Source organism: Diospyros lotus, chromosome 1, assembly GCF_014633365.1.
Source record: "Diospyros lotus cultivar Yz01 chromosome 1, ASM1463336v1, whole genome shotgun sequence".
In the NCBI taxonomy this organism is placed as follows: Eukaryota; Viridiplantae; Streptophyta; class Magnoliopsida; order Ericales; family Ebenaceae; genus Diospyros; species Diospyros lotus.
The window spans coordinates 50,304,831-50,320,200 of NC_068338.1; the positions used below are offsets into that span (position 1 = coordinate 50,304,831).

The window sequence follows — 15,370 nt, forward strand, 5'->3', positions numbered from 1 at the left end:
ACCATCATCGCCGTTGCTTGTCGCCACCGTTGTTGCTGGTCCTTATTGCAATTGCTTCTGCTATTGCTCATCCTTATCGTATTTGTCTCTGTTGTTTATTGCCACAGAAGCTTGCGCGTGCAAGAGGTAGAATAATAATAATAATAATAATAAAAGATAAGTTGTCATTGAAGCTTGAGTGTTTTTCACGTTTTGGTTATTTTTGTTTTTTTTTAATAATTTTTCTTATTTTTAAAAATCTATTTTAAAAAATAACAAAGTAAACAGGTTTTGCGTGTTTTAAAAAATTAAAAATAAAAAATGAACTAAAAACAACAAAGAGAATACAGTCTCATTTTTTCAGTATTATTTTTTTAAAAAATTGTATCAAGTATGAGAATATAGATTTTCAACTTAACATTTTCATAAATTTGAAAACTTATCCTATACAAAACGCCCCATAAGTGATATATATATATAATAAATTTTTATTTCATTTTGTATGGTGTTATGTTGTTTTTAGCTACCTTATGATTAATTTTAGGGTCAATGTGAAGAAAAATACTCTTTTTTTTTCTTTATTTTCAAGGATATATTCAACTTCTAAATTTATTATTTAGGGTATATAGTATTTAATTTTCATTCTAATTATAAAATTAACGTTACATTATAATGTAAGAGTGATAATGTGACCTTTTGAAAAGCAAGATAGAAATGGAAAGAAGATATAAGTTACTATTATTGTCACACCATCATTATTATCAAAGGGAGTTTAATTGACGAAGTTCAATGATAAATGATGAATTATCTAATTTTTTTATAATAGGTGGGATACTCTTGCACTTTCGTAAAAGGTCATGAATTTACTTAGCTAAATTGCATCTAAATCTCTCTAATTTAGCAGGTTATATATAAAGAGATTTTTTTGATTTAAAAATATTTATTATTTACTTTTTTGTATATTTTATTTATTAATATTTTAAATATATATGGTTTAAAAGTATCATTAAAAATAAAAAAATACTATAAATATTATTTGATCTACATAATGTATATAAAATGATAAAAATATCCTTCATTATCTAAAGCAATAAGATGAGGTGACGTGAGACGATGAGACGTAAGAATATTTTTATTATTTTACATGTATTATATAGCTTTAACATATATGAGTTACAAAGTGTTCACTGCAGTCTACCTAGTTTAATGTAGCGTGTAGTAGCGGATCCCTGCCTCATAAAAGGTCAGGAAGTCGTGCTCGACCCAGCACAGAGCTTTTCACTTTCCCGCCATAGTTCTCGTCAGAGGTTTAACACTCGGATTAGCCGAGCGCAGAGAGAGAGAGAGAGCGAGGCGTCGTTGGATATCGTTTTCTCTCGTCTTGTGCACTAATCTATCTCGCGAGTAGTTTTAGTTGCTGATCAACCTCTCCATTCCCCGTGAAAAAACCCTAGGAAATGACTGACGGTGATTCTAGGGGTTTCGCCGGATCAACCAGCCTCTCGAACCGCTCCCAGGCAGGTATAATCTCGAAGATCCGATTAGAGAACTTCATGTGCCATAGTAGCTTGGTAATCGAGTTGGGGGATTGGGTCAATTTCATCACAGGCCAAAACGGAAGTAAGTTTCTTAATCCATGTACCGGCGCATTTAAATGCGTAACTAAATTTGTGGAAACTTTGATAAAAATTGTATAATTTTGACATGAATAGGTGGCAAGAGTGCGATACTGACTGCATTATGTGTTGCTTTTGGGAGTCGAGCCAAAGGCACACAGAGGGCGACCACATTGAAGGATTTTATAAAGACTGGATGCAGGTTCGTGAGGAATTTCTGCCTTTCTTTACTAATTAAGTTAGATTTAGTTTAAATTCATGCCCACCTCTTGTTATTATTATTTGCCAAGTCATGCCCATCTCTTAGATATGCAATAAAATATAATCGTGTGTAATTATATAAGTGTTATTAAAGGCGCAAGGCGCACTAAGGCGCACAAGGGTCTTGGAGCCTGAGGCGCAAGGCGAGGCGCGAGCCTGGTGGAACTAGGCGCAACTTAATAAAAAAAAAATATAAATATATATATGTCCTAGTTAAAGAAAAATGTATAAAATAAGTCTTAACTTCTAATAATATTTTAACAAGTATGTTATAAAAAAAAATAAAAAATTCAACATATGCTAACTACCAAGAGAAATAAATATTAAAACAAGTTACATACCTGTGAATTACAGCACAACAAATCCAAACATATTTCAGCAACCAAAATATATAAGTATCACAGAAGTTAAAAATATTTGTAAGAAAAGTCTTTAACTAAAATTAGATTAAATTCAAAAGAGGTTTGTAGATCTTAAATCCTAATTAAGATTAGATAATCTAAAAATCATCCTCGTTGTCAACATCAAGATCTAACATTTCCATATTCCCATCATCAGAAACATCATCTCCAATATCCTCTTCTTCCACATCATATCTCTCTTCCTCTTCATCAGGTTCAATTGGAGCATTTGAAGTAGTAGCCATTTTTCTACTCTTTGTCAAATTTAGAGTTGGAGCATTTAATCTAGTTGCATAGTGAGCTTTTTCAACACCAGAAGCTCTAGAAACATCAGCCCATGTTAAATCATCGCCCTCATGTACAAGTTCATTATCTGAATCATCAAGTTGGTCAATTGTCCCAAGCAACCACTCATTACTTTCATCAATTTCATCCAAGGAAATGAGATCTATTGATTTACGTAAATTGAAGCGACATCTCAAAGCTCTATTATACTTCACAAATATCAAATCATTAAGACGTTGTTGCTCCAATCGATTTCTCTTTTTGTTATGAAGTTGCCATAATGATTAAATTAGAATTAGAGTAAGTTAAAAGATATAAGAAATCATCTAGTTAATACTTAATATTACTAATAAGATTGAAATGCTTACATGCTCAAAGATACTCCAATTTCTTTCACAACCTGAAGAGCTACAAGTGAGACTACAAATCTTCATGGCAAACTTTTGCAAATTAGGGGTTCCAGTACCAAATTGAGACCACCATTCAACTGAGAAAAACACATACAAATTAGCAATTAAAAATATAGATTATTGATCTAATCTAAATTAGATAATTTAGAAAACCGTGTTACCTGGTGATAATTGATTCCTTCCTCTAATACATATTTGTTTGCCAAATAACCCTTCAGAATTCTTATAAAAGCTCAACTCCTTCGAAAGTTTGTCTTGCACTTCTGCAGTGGGAACCATCCTCTCTATGCAAGCATACAACCCTTCAATAACCTCGTTATCTTCTCTAATACTTTCATTTGAGTAAAAAAATTCTGGATTCAAATAATATCCAGCTGCATGTAAAGGACGATGCAACTGAACATTCCATCTCTCATCAATGATTTCAAATATTTTCTCGTATTTGCTCTCATCATCAAAAGATTTTGCAATGGCTTCTTTTGCCCTATCCATAGCCTCATAAATATAAGGCATAGCAGGTTTGTCCTCATTATCCACCACTCTAAGCACCTTGACAAGAGGCCCAGACACCTTGAGAGCAAAAAGAATATTTTTCCAAAATGATTCCTGGAGCACTGTTTGAGCTGCTTGCTTATCTCATGTTTCCTTTGCAAATCTAGAGTTAGTCCACTCTTCTGAAGTAAACATCTTCCTCAAATTAGCTTTTTGTTTATGAAATCTTGAAAGGGTGAGGAAAGCTGTGGCAAATCTTGTTTTTCCAGGTCTTAGCATCTCTCTTTTTTGTGTAAATGATCTCATCATATTTAATACTTGTGCAGAGCTATATAGGTACCCATTGACTGAACATGCCTTCTGAAATGTGCTCTTAAGTCTAGGAATTTTAAAAATGTCCTCCAACATCAAGTCCAAACAATAGGCAGCACACGGCGTCCAATACAAATTCTTGTGCTTAGTCATTAAGAACTCTCCTGCAAGACATTAATTCAAGGAAAAAAATCATCATTAATTTCAGTAAAAGTTAAAAAGAAAAAAATAAATTAGTAAAAGTAAAACTTACCAGCTAGAACATTAGCTGAAGCATTATCAGTTACAACTTGAACAACATTTGTTTCTCCTATCTCCTCCACAAATCGGTCAAGCAATTGATAAAGTTTCATTCCATCTTTAGCATAGGAAGATGTATCAATAGATTCAATAAACACACTCCCTATGACTGATGTATCAATAAACACACTCGCTTATCTTTCCAACCATCACACATGATTGTACATCCATATCTTGCCCATTCCTCCCTATGACTCTTCATAATTTCTTTTGTGTGTTCCACCTCCTTCTTAAGATAAGGTACTCTAACCTCATGAAAACTTGGGGGTTTCATTCCCGGACTAGCTCGCTCAACAGCCTCCATTATTGGCTTAAAACTAGGGTAATTGACTGCACTAAATGGTATACCAGCTTCATACATCCATCTACTGAACCAAACACATACATTCTCTCTCAACTCTTTGTTGACATGACTTTCTATTGTAGTTTGCTTTCCTTTTGCATCCTTTTGATTACTCACTTTAGGTTTAGCAGATAAAAACAAATCAAGAGGCCCTTTTTGCTGTTGCCTTTGTTTTTTTTTTGTTGCATAGATGATGCTTGTCCTTGCATAGGCCTTTTACCATGGTTTTGGAAGGCCCTTACGTCCATTTCATCGACATCATCTCCTAGTGTGTCTATATCATCAAAATCTGGCATATCATCAAAGTCATTCTTCCCTTTCTTTTTTGACATAAACTCTATAATTTCGTCTCTAACATGAGGAGGACATTTTGAACAAATTTCAACATTCCTATAACCTCCAGCAAGGTGTTGTTTGGCTCGGTATACACCTCCTTTAGTTAATTTCCCACAAAAATTACATTGAAAGTGTTAAGGTCTTTGGGATTTACCAAACTATGATATTTCCATGCTGGATCTTTTCTTCTACCAACAGAGCTACTATCAGGATTAGGATCAATAGTGTTGGATGACATTTTAAATTTTTGATTCCTGCAAGATTCACAACATGTCAACAACAATACCACTCTAAAGACCATCTTAAGAAAAAAAAAAAAATACCGCAAAGGGTCATTTGTCATTGCAGCTATGCAGCTCATGGGGCTGATTGCTGATGCAGTTGACCACTGTTCTATTTATGAATAGTATTGAATTGGCATAATTGCTAAGGCCTAAGGGTCATTGGAGCCATGCGACTCATGCTAGTAAGAGCTGCTGACCACTATTTTATTTATAGAATAGTAATAAATTGTTAAGAGTAATAAAATAACTTCTCCAAGAACAAACAAATAACCAACAACAATAAGAAATCAATAGTTGCTGGCAGCTGGCTTAAGGGTCATTGGCAGCTAGCTTACATACAACAAATCAACAGTTGCTGGCAGCTAGCTTGCTGCCTTTTTGTTGAAACTTGTAACTCAAAACTAGAAAAAAAATAAAGAGAGGAAACAACAATGAACATACCTGGAAACCGTTGAAGAAGGGAGAGGAGAGCCGAGAAGGTAGATGATGCAGTAGGCTGTAGCTATGCTGTCCATTTGAACTTTGAAGAAGAGAAAGGAGAGTCGAGAAGGGAGATAAGTTGTGAAGTGAAGCTGTGTTGTCCGTTTGAAGAGAGCAAGAAAAGCCGAGATGGGTGTTGTCCGTTTGAAGAGGGAGAGGAGAGCCAAGAATGGTGGTTGTGCAGCCGGTCCTATCTGTTTGAATAGGGAGAGGAGAGTCGAGCGAGAAGGGAGGGCTGTGCCGTTGCAGCCGTCCGTTTGAAGAGGGAGAGGAAAGCCGAGAAGGAGGAGGAGTTCTGGTTGTCTTGGAGCTGTGCCGTGACTGCCGTGGAGAGGATAGTCAAGAATAGCCAAGAAGGGAGAGGAGAGGACAACTGCAAACTTGACTTTTGAGATTTCTTCTATCATAAGTCTCTTTGAATTCATCTTTTTAGAATATCTTGCTTTCTTTATTTAGGTTTAATTTGAATTAGGATTAGATTTGATTAAATATAGCAAGAAATACTAAAATTAAACTACATTAAACTGAAATTCAATTAAAACCAACCAGGCGCAGCCTTGGCACATCTAAGCCCAAGGCTGCGCCTAAGGGCCTGGATGCACCCAGGCGCGCCTGGGCAGATGTCGCACGCCTAGTTCGGTTCTAGGCGCCAGGCTTGCGCTTGGTATCAAGGCGCGCCTTTAATAACACTGAATTATATTATGATGGGAGAGGGAAAATTTGCAAATTGGGAAGCTATCTTGCTGCAGAGACAGATGAAAAATTTGGGTGTTCGTTATAATAATGTAATGATAAAACAGTACTACTAGTTTCAGTTTAAAAACTGTTAAAAGTGTCATAGGTTCTCAAAAGTGCTTGTTCTGTGATGTATGTATAGAGGTGAGAAGTTGGTTTTGCTGGGCAGAGGGAGATCAAGCAGGTGGTTCTGGAAATATATTGCTGGAGTTTTGGATTAGTTGTTACGAATTTGGTATTTGCTTGGGACTAGGTTTCACTGTAACCACGGTTTAAATGAATATATATTCTCATGGGTTCTTTTAAACCAGTCACTGGATTAAGTTGGATGCAGTGGTCGAGATTGACCAACCAGTTAGCTCTTGCAGTATGGGAAGGAGTGAACGTCATAGTTATGATTTTTTTCCTGGTAATCATGAACATCAAGGAATCACATATATTCTTAGATGTTGTGAAGGTTAGTTGCTATCTCTTTCTCTTGACTGCTGCAATGGACTTTTCAGTGGAAATCTGAACATCACTAGCACTATCAATTGGGGTAATTAGATAGACCATTTGAAGGATTGGTGCCCTGTTTCTATTAGATGGTCAAAATGATGGGGATGATTTGGAGGATATATTGTCATCTCATTGAACAGTTTTTACACAAGGCCTGAATATTGGTGAATTTTGTGACATATTCTGGGCTTAGACAGAGCTTCCTGCCCTTATCCACTTTGGGATGTTCTGTTCTTGTTCTTTGATAATGATCTTCGTGGTTGTTATTTTGCTTTTATGTATGTTCTCTTTCTTACTCTATCCTTGTATTGCTTCTGGAGTTAAGATAATCCCACCTTTCTTTGTGTACCAAACAAGGTATTATGGTGTCAGGTGGTATTACCACCAATTAATCCGCCTATCAAATGGCTGCTAGGAGGATAGGTAGTCTGCCCTTGTCCTCGGTAAATGCTGATAGCTAAATGGCAGACTGCTGTTTCCCAGTTTTGTGATCTGTTGTACAATCATCCATGGGATGATGTTCAATCCAATTAAGATGGTAAAATACAAGGCATAAGGAGTTGATAGTACCAAGGAGTTAGATAAAGTAAAAAGAAGAAAATTACTGTCAGATCCTAAGAGATCTAATGAGAATTCTCTAGAATTCACTGAAGAATTCTGGAGAATGGCAGAAATGGAGGGAGAAAAGAGAAGAAAATTGAGGAAAAGTTTAGAGAATGAGAGAGAGAGAGAGAGAGAGAGAGAGAGAAATAGAATGAGAGGGGAATGCTAGAATGACTCAATTCAATATTCTCGATAGTTCCTTACATGTGCTCTGGTCCTTTATATAGGATCCCACAATTACATTCCCACCACCCAGCTTATTTACATAGGTATCCTCTTCTAGAGTTAGCTAATTGTCTTCCCTAATTGCCGCACGGGTATGCTAGGCCTACCCTTTACACGGTATATTCTACTTCTACATATTAGGATCGTGACAAGTTCCCCCCGGCTTGATATAATTTTTGTCCTCAAGAATACTAAGTAGGCTGGCTGGTTGGGGAAATTGCCTTATCAGATCAGACAACTATTCCCAGGTGCTGTTGTCATGGGAAAGGTTCGACCATTTCACCAACACTTGAATGATAGGGGCCCCATGCTTGTATAATTAGAGTTGGCAATGGTTCGGTTTGGTTTCGGTTTTTGTCAAAACCATAATCAAACCAAACTTAAATTACTAAAACCAAAACCGAACCATTACCCATTTGGTTTTAAAAATTTAAAACCATAACCAAACCATTCGGTTTCGGTTTAACTATGGTTTTTTTAGTTTAATCCATATCAACAAATAAAGACAAATAGCATTCATAAATTTTTTTGATAATTTCACAACAAACAAAGATAAATTCTAATAAAGTTACATTGTTCTTGCATAAAGTTACAAAACTTATTGGATATAAAATCACATTTCCAAACCGACAATTGTTAAGATCAATAAATTAATATGTGCATAATTAAATTATAATTTAAGCTAAAAAAAATTAGCTACGAAAGTTAATACCTTCATCAACAACATTAATATATTCTTCGTAAATTGATGCATAGAATGAGCTAACTCCATCTAACAAAATTATAAATATAAAAAATAAATTAATATGAAGAGAGATGAGGCAAAGAGCGAGAGGCAACGAGGGTGAGAGAGATCAAGGGCGAGCGAGAGCAAGAGGGGCTGAGCCCTAGCGAGAGCAAGAGAGATCTAGCGAGGGCGAGTGAGAGAAAGAGAGATGCAGAGAGCGAGGGCTACTGGCGAGCTTGCGCGGAGGAGCAAGAGAAAGGAGGTAGAAAGGGTGAGAGAGATCGAGGGCAAGCGAGAGCAGGGGCCGAGCCCTAGCGAGAGCAAGAGAGATCCATCGAGGGCGAGCGAGAGCAAGAGAGATGCAGAGAGCAAGGGCGAGGGCGGGTGAACGAGCGAAAGGCGGCGAGGGTGAGAGAGAGTGAGAGTGAGGTTGAGAGATGAAGGAGAAGAGAAGGGGAAAAGGGTTTGCAAGCAAGGCAATTGGGCTGGGGTGGGCTAGGCTCAGGTGGGCTGGGCTCAGGTGGGCGGGGTTGTATATAATATATATTATATATACATATTATATTATAGATATATTCGGTTCGGTTCGGTTACCCACCATTCGGTTTCGGTTTCGGTTCGGGTTTTGGTTTGGTTTTAGTGAAAATCATAACCAAACCATACCCATTGAAACAGTGTTCGGTTTTTCCCCGAACCAAACCATTACCCAGTCAAACGGTTTTTAACCGCGTTGACCGGTTCGATTTCGGTTTGGTTCCCCACGGTTTCGGTTGCAATTGTCATCCCTATGTATAATACTCTCTAGTCTAGTATAGAGCTGGGTACTGCTGTGACATCTGCATCTACAAACAACTGTGGTAAATTGGAAGATGCTTGTTGTGTTCCTACTGATCTCTTGAGCAAAGAGAGACGTGGAAGACCGGGTGAATTTTGGATCCTTCAGGTAGCTGTAGTTGATAGGGCTTAGTTTGTTCACCTGGCCCTTAGCAAATTGCCTTAAGGTGGGCTGGCCTGACCATTAGGTATACTCTTTCCCCCACGTTGAACTCTCTTTCACTCCTCCTCCTATCAATGTACTGCTTCATACGATTTTAAGCCAATGCCAACTTTTCCTTGAGTTGTTGCAAAACTCTCTGCCTCTTTTCTAAGTATGCCTCTACAGTGGCCATTGTGGTGTGCTCCCCCACTGCTGGGAGTAGTGGAGGTTGATGTTCGGATAATGCTTCAAAGGGGGATCTCTTGATAGATGCATGGTGGCTGGTATTATATCACCATTGGGCCAGAGAGATCCACTTATGCCACCCTTTAGGATGCAAGAAACACAAACACCTTGAGTAGCCTTCCACACATTGGTTAACCCTCTCCGTCTGACCATTCATTTGAGGATGGTAAGCTGTAGACATTTTAAGGTTCACCCCTAGGGATTTCATCAATTCTTGTTAGAACAAGCTTGTGAAGATATTGTCCCTATCTGAAATTATCGACCCGAGAATCTCATGTAGCTTCATCACCTGATCCAAGAAAGCTCTAGCTACTTCTTGGGTTGAGTAGGGGGGGGGTGGGGGTGGGTTAGGCCAATGAAATGTGCAAACTTAGTGAATCGATCCACCACCACTAAGATGCAGTCCTTCCTTTTTGACTTAGGTAGACCCTCGATAAAATCCATACTTGTGCTCTCACAAGCTTGTGTAGGTATGGGTAAGGGTTGCAGCAAGCCTGGCTGGGCCATGGTTTCGTACTTGCATCTATTGCACACATCACAAGCCATTACATACTCGGTCACATATTGTTTGAGGTGAGGCTAGTAAAAGATTTGCTTCACCTTATGATGTGTTCTGAATTCCTGAGTGCCCTCCCACTGGAGACTCGTGAAGGGAACTCAATATCTTCTTCCTCAATATCTCACTTCCATCGATTATGACTCTGCCCTTGTACCTCATTACCCTTTGATGCAATGTATACCTTGGCTTCCCATTGGGATTTAGAATCAACTACTCCAATAACTCCTTCATTTTATCATCTCCTTCATAGCTCGCCTCAACTTCTTGGTACCAGTCAGGGGTGATAACAACAAGGGCAACTGCTTCTCCTTCTTCTAGGCATTTGGACAGGGCATTGTCATGAACCTAGGGTTCATAACAAGGTTGGAATTGGCAATCAGAAGGATCTGATTAAATAGAACTGAAACAGAATGATTCAAGAGGGAAAGGGGGCAGAAATGGGGGAGAAACTAGAGAAGAAACAAGGGAGAGCAGTAGAGAGAAACGAGAGGGACATTTGAGAGAATTGTAGAGAGGGAGAATTAGAGTTTCATTTAAAACATTCAAGCCTCCTCTTCTCCACATACTTGAGAGCTTATTTATAGGCTATATAACTGAAAGAAATATCTAGAATAACAACCCCATGTGCTGTAACAGAATAACAGAAATAACTCCTAACAAACTAAGGTAACTAATTATATTATTGCCTTTCTAATTACCCTTGGGTCGTGACAGGCATTAATAACTATGTTTTCTCTCCCCTTCTTATACTGTGCTGTAGTCTAGGCTCATAAGCTTAGACATTCCCTTCCTTTCGAGATGGGTATGAAGCTTCTGCTATAGTAAGAATTTAAGGCTTTCGTGGTTAGTTCTAATTATGAATTGACCTCCTTTCAAATAATGCCGCCACCTCTCAACTGCCATTATTACTGCCAAAACCTCATTTTCATATATACTTAGTCCCAGATGTCTAGGGGACAAAGCCTGACTAAGATAAGCCAATGGTCTTCCTTCTTGCATCAACACCGCTCCCACCCTCGTACCACATGGATCAGTCTCTAGTATACTAAAGTTTGGTAGCCCGAGCACTGGAGCCTTGCCTATAGCCCCCTTCAATTGCTCATATGCCTTCTCAGCCTCTGGACCCCAATGAAATCCCTCATTTTTAGCAATTCCGTCAAAGGCCGGCTGATGATACCATAATTTTTTACAAACTACCTATGGTACCCTGTTAAACCCAAAAAACCCCCCAAGGCCTTAATGTTAGTAGGCCTTGGCTAAGCCACCATAGTAGCCACTTTTCTCGAATTTGTACTCACTCCTACTCTTGAGATAACATGCTCTACATACTCTACTTGCTTCTGACCGAAGGCATATTTAGATCTCTTAATATACAATTGGCTATTTTTGAGAACCTCAAATGTAGTCCTTGGGTGTTTCAAGTGTTGACTGAAAGTTGGGTTGTATATTAAAATATCATCAAAGAAAACCAGAATAAAATGGCGTAGGTAGGGTTCAAAAACTTGGTTGATGAGTGTCACGACCCCAAGGAACCCCAAGGATATATTAGTAATACATGTCATGTGTTTTCCTTATTAGTTGCATTTTCTATTGTTGTTGTTAGCATCTTCAATTGTAAGCCTATAAATAGGCTTGATTAGTTAGAGGAAGGGAGTTCTGGGAATGATTTGAATCTCAATTCCCTCTCTCAATACTCTCCCACGACTTTTCTCTCTCTCCCTCAATTTTGTTATGTTCTTCCTTGCCTTCTTCTCTGCTCTATCCTCCTCAAACTCTTATCCAAATTCCTTCCTAGACCCTAGCGAGTAGTCCAAGCTGTCTAGGGTGTATTCTGATCGATTATTGGTTGTGATCTTTATTTGGAATATGAAGGCAACCTCGGTGAATTGATTATTCCAGAGATTGGTGGAATTGATGGAATTCGAAATTCTAGCAAGTGACCCTCGACTGCTAATTTTAGAGGATGTACAGAGCTCTTGTTTATTGGCCTTTGGGTTGTCCTGCTTGTGAGAAGTCTGTTAGGGGGAGTAGTGCATGCACGAAGACATTAAAGTCTCAATCGTAGTAGAAGGGTGTTGCATTTTTAGGGGGACGACTTGCTCGTGAGGCCATTGGGAGCAGTGCATACATGAAGCAGATGAGTTCGCAATTGCAACAAAAGAATGTTACATTTTTAGTTGGAGTCAGACAACATGGGGAGTTTGGCCAAAAGCCTCAGGCATGGGAAAGAGAGTTTGAGAATGAGATCAGCTAATTGGATAAGGAAACAAGAAGTTGGGTACATGATACGAGCAAGGAATTCAGTCGTATGTTACACGAGCAGTTGCAGGAGTTTGCAGTGATACTGATTAAGAATTATCATTACAGCTTTCTCGTAGAATTTTTCGAGGATTGTTGCGGAAGTTTTAATAAAGAGGACTTCCTTAAAATGGAGTAGCCGAAGGAGAAGTCAAGATTATAGAAGAGCGATTCATTGCTTACTTTAGATTTTGGGCAGAAAAAGAAGTATTCTGATTTCAACAGCAATGACAAGAAAGATGACTACAATATCAGAAATGGCATTATTCAAAGGGAATCAGTAACAATCAGGTGGATAGGACAATAGATGCAAAGGGACCATCGAATATTTTTGAAAAAGAAGTTCATATAGAGGAAAATTCCAGCAAACACAAAGAAGAAGATGTTGTTGGACTGCTAACATGGAAATAGAAAATTTTGACAGAAAAAGTAGTTAAGGTTGTTTTGCAGCCAATGGAAGAGTTAATACATTTGGATGTGCCTAATGAGGGTTGGCAGGTCACCCTCACGGAAAATAGAGATGTTGATTTCTCTTTCATTCAAGGGGAATCTTCGACGAGTTATGACTCTGAAAGTAGTTCTCTCAACTTGCAACAAATTCAAAGTGGTGAGGAATTTTGGAAGCCAATGGTAGTTGGGGAAAAGCTAAGGGAGTTAGCTGAAGAAGTCAAAGGTGTTATCGAAGAGAACAAGACTCCCATTGCTGTGTTGTTTTTTACTCCTATTGGAAAATTCGAGTTGCTGTCTACTGCATGGTGGGATGAACCAATGGCTGATTATGTTCTTAAATTGGAGACCAATCTTGATTGGGTAGCTATTGTAGAAGGTGGGTGTATTGGATTTGAACTCTATCAGGTTGCTCTCATTGAAGTTCTATGCCAAATTACGGCTAGGATTGATCTTGGACACTTAAGAACGAGGAAGAAGAAGAGGCCTAGAAGGAGAAAGAAAGAAAGAAGGATAAATTAGATAGAGAAGGCAGGAATTGGATGAAGCAATGGCTACTTGCTGCAAGTTCTTGGGGATAAGAACTCTCTCAAGGAGGGGGGAATTATCATGACCCAAGGAGCATTAAAGGGGTAATATAGTAATAGGCTTATGATAATTGTTAGGAGATATTTTATCAATTGGTTAGGAGCACATGAGTGAGTTGGGATAGTCTGTTATGCCTATATAAGGTTGCTGTAAACAGATGGGATGGCTCATGCTTGAATTGTTTAAATAAAACTCTGATTCTCTCTCTACAATTCTCCCTCTTGTTTCTTTCTACTGCTCTCCCTCATTTCTCTCTACATCCTTCCCCCATTTCTGTCCATTTTTTCCTCTCCAATGTTCTGTTTTTGATTTTATTCCATCAGATCCTTTTGATTGTCAATCCAATCCTAGGCTAAACCCTAGGTACATGACATACCCTCGTCCAAGAAACTGTGGGTACTCCCATTATCAATCAGGATCATCAAACTCCCCTCCTGAACCCTTCCTTCCACTTTAATAATTTTATTGTTTGCTTTAAGGGCGCGCAATGATATTTCTCCGTTGTCATCCGTTGCTATGTCTATCACTTCTTCTACTTGCTCTCCTTCTACTTCTTCATCCTTCCCTTCCAGCAAGAGCAATTGCCTCTTGCATTGGTGTCTTGGGAAATACCGGTCACCACATTTGAAACAGAGTCTTGCTTTCCTTCTTTGATCTATCAACCTCCCATTTTGTCCTGTTGAGGAATGAACAGGTGCAACGACTGTCATTCTCTTCTCTCCTGAATTCACCCTTACCATCTCCTTATTGTATCCCTTCACCACAGGTACTGTACGTCCTATACCGACTCCCTTACTCTCCTGCCTTTGCTTTTTCATGACAACTTCTATCAAAACCTCCTGTAGCTTAGCATCCTTAGTAGCTTGTTCCACCGTCTTCGGTCGTAACATCTTGACCGTAGGCCTAAGATCCTCACTTAACCCACTCATGAAGCTGGAGACAAAGTAAGCTTCAGATAGGTGGTGGTTTAGGGTGACCATTATTATCTTAACTCCTCAAATCGGGCCTGATAAGATTGTAGTCCTCTTTCTTGTTTGAGTTTATTGAATTCCTCCACCACGTCCATCCTATTTCTATCTCCAAACCTTTCACACAATTTCTCAACAAACTCCTCCCATGGACATTCTCCTCTAGCCTGTGACCACCCTTGGTACCAGGCATCCCCCGCATTATTAAGGTAAGCAGCCGCCAATGCTACCCGACGCTCCTTTGGAACATTGTGCCAGTTAAACATCCGCTCACATCTCCTCACCCACCACCTGGGATTACTCCCCATCAAATAGGGGAATATCTAATTTGGGCATAGGGAATCTTGATTGATTAAATGTTACCAGTCTCTCTCGCCTTAGATCTATTCCCATATCCCCTTCTTCTCTTAGAGCAACCTCAATTTTAGAGGGCCCGGCATTCCTATTCCTCACTCCTTGACCGGTTTTGTCCTTTCTCTAGGGGGAAAATTAGGGGATAAACTTATCTGATTTTGTCGTGTAAACATCACCATAAAATTCTGCAGTTGGTCCCTGATCTGAGCTCCAACTTCATCTCTAATTCCATCCAATCTTCTCTCTAAACCCCATAATGATGCGTCCATCTTCCGACCCATCGCCATGATCGCTTCATGATTGCAATTGGATCTAATCTCCAGCAATTCTACTCGAGCTTGCAAGTCAATCACCGTCGAATGAAATTGGTGCACTTGCGACTCCAAGTTCTTCATTCGAGTCCCTTCCGCCATTTTGTTTATTGAATTCCCTTGGCCCAGATTTGATCTAATATCAAATTGTCAGATCCTAAGAGATCTGACGAGAATTCTCTAGAATTTGTTGAAGAATTTTGGAGAATGGTAGAAACAGAGGGAGAAAGGAGAAGAAAATTGAGGAAGAGTTGAGAGAAATTGAGAGAGAGAGAGAGAGAAACAAAAATGAGAGGGAAATGCTAGAATGATTCAATTCAATATTCTCGATAGTTC

At 38.8% G+C, this 15,370-nt stretch overlaps 1 protein-coding gene and 1 long non-coding RNA gene across 3 annotated transcripts in view; one reads left to right on the plus strand and one right to left on the minus strand.

The window, feature by feature from the left end:
- Positions 1–1,228: 1,228 nt before the first annotated feature.
- Positions 1,229–15,370, plus strand: part of LOC127789285 (structural maintenance of chromosomes protein 6B-like) — a 68,208-nt gene continuing 54,066 nt past the window's right edge. For both annotated transcript variants that reach the window (XM_052318160.1, XM_052318168.1), the window contains exons 1-2: positions 1,229–1,599; positions 1,692–1,797. In XM_052318160.1, the coding sequence (XP_052174120.1) occupies positions 1,437–1,599; positions 1,692–1,797 (269 nt within the window). In that variant the 5' untranslated portion in view covers positions 1,229–1,436. The remainder of the gene's footprint in view (positions 1,600–1,691; positions 1,798–15,370) is intronic.
- LOC127789723 (uncharacterized) lies at positions 2,205–7,355 on the minus strand. The gene is made up of 2 exons (XR_008020636.1): positions 4,010–7,355; positions 2,205–3,920 (listed from the first exon to the last, which is right to left on the minus strand). It is a non-coding gene; the product is annotated as an uncharacterized LOC127789723 (long non-coding RNA).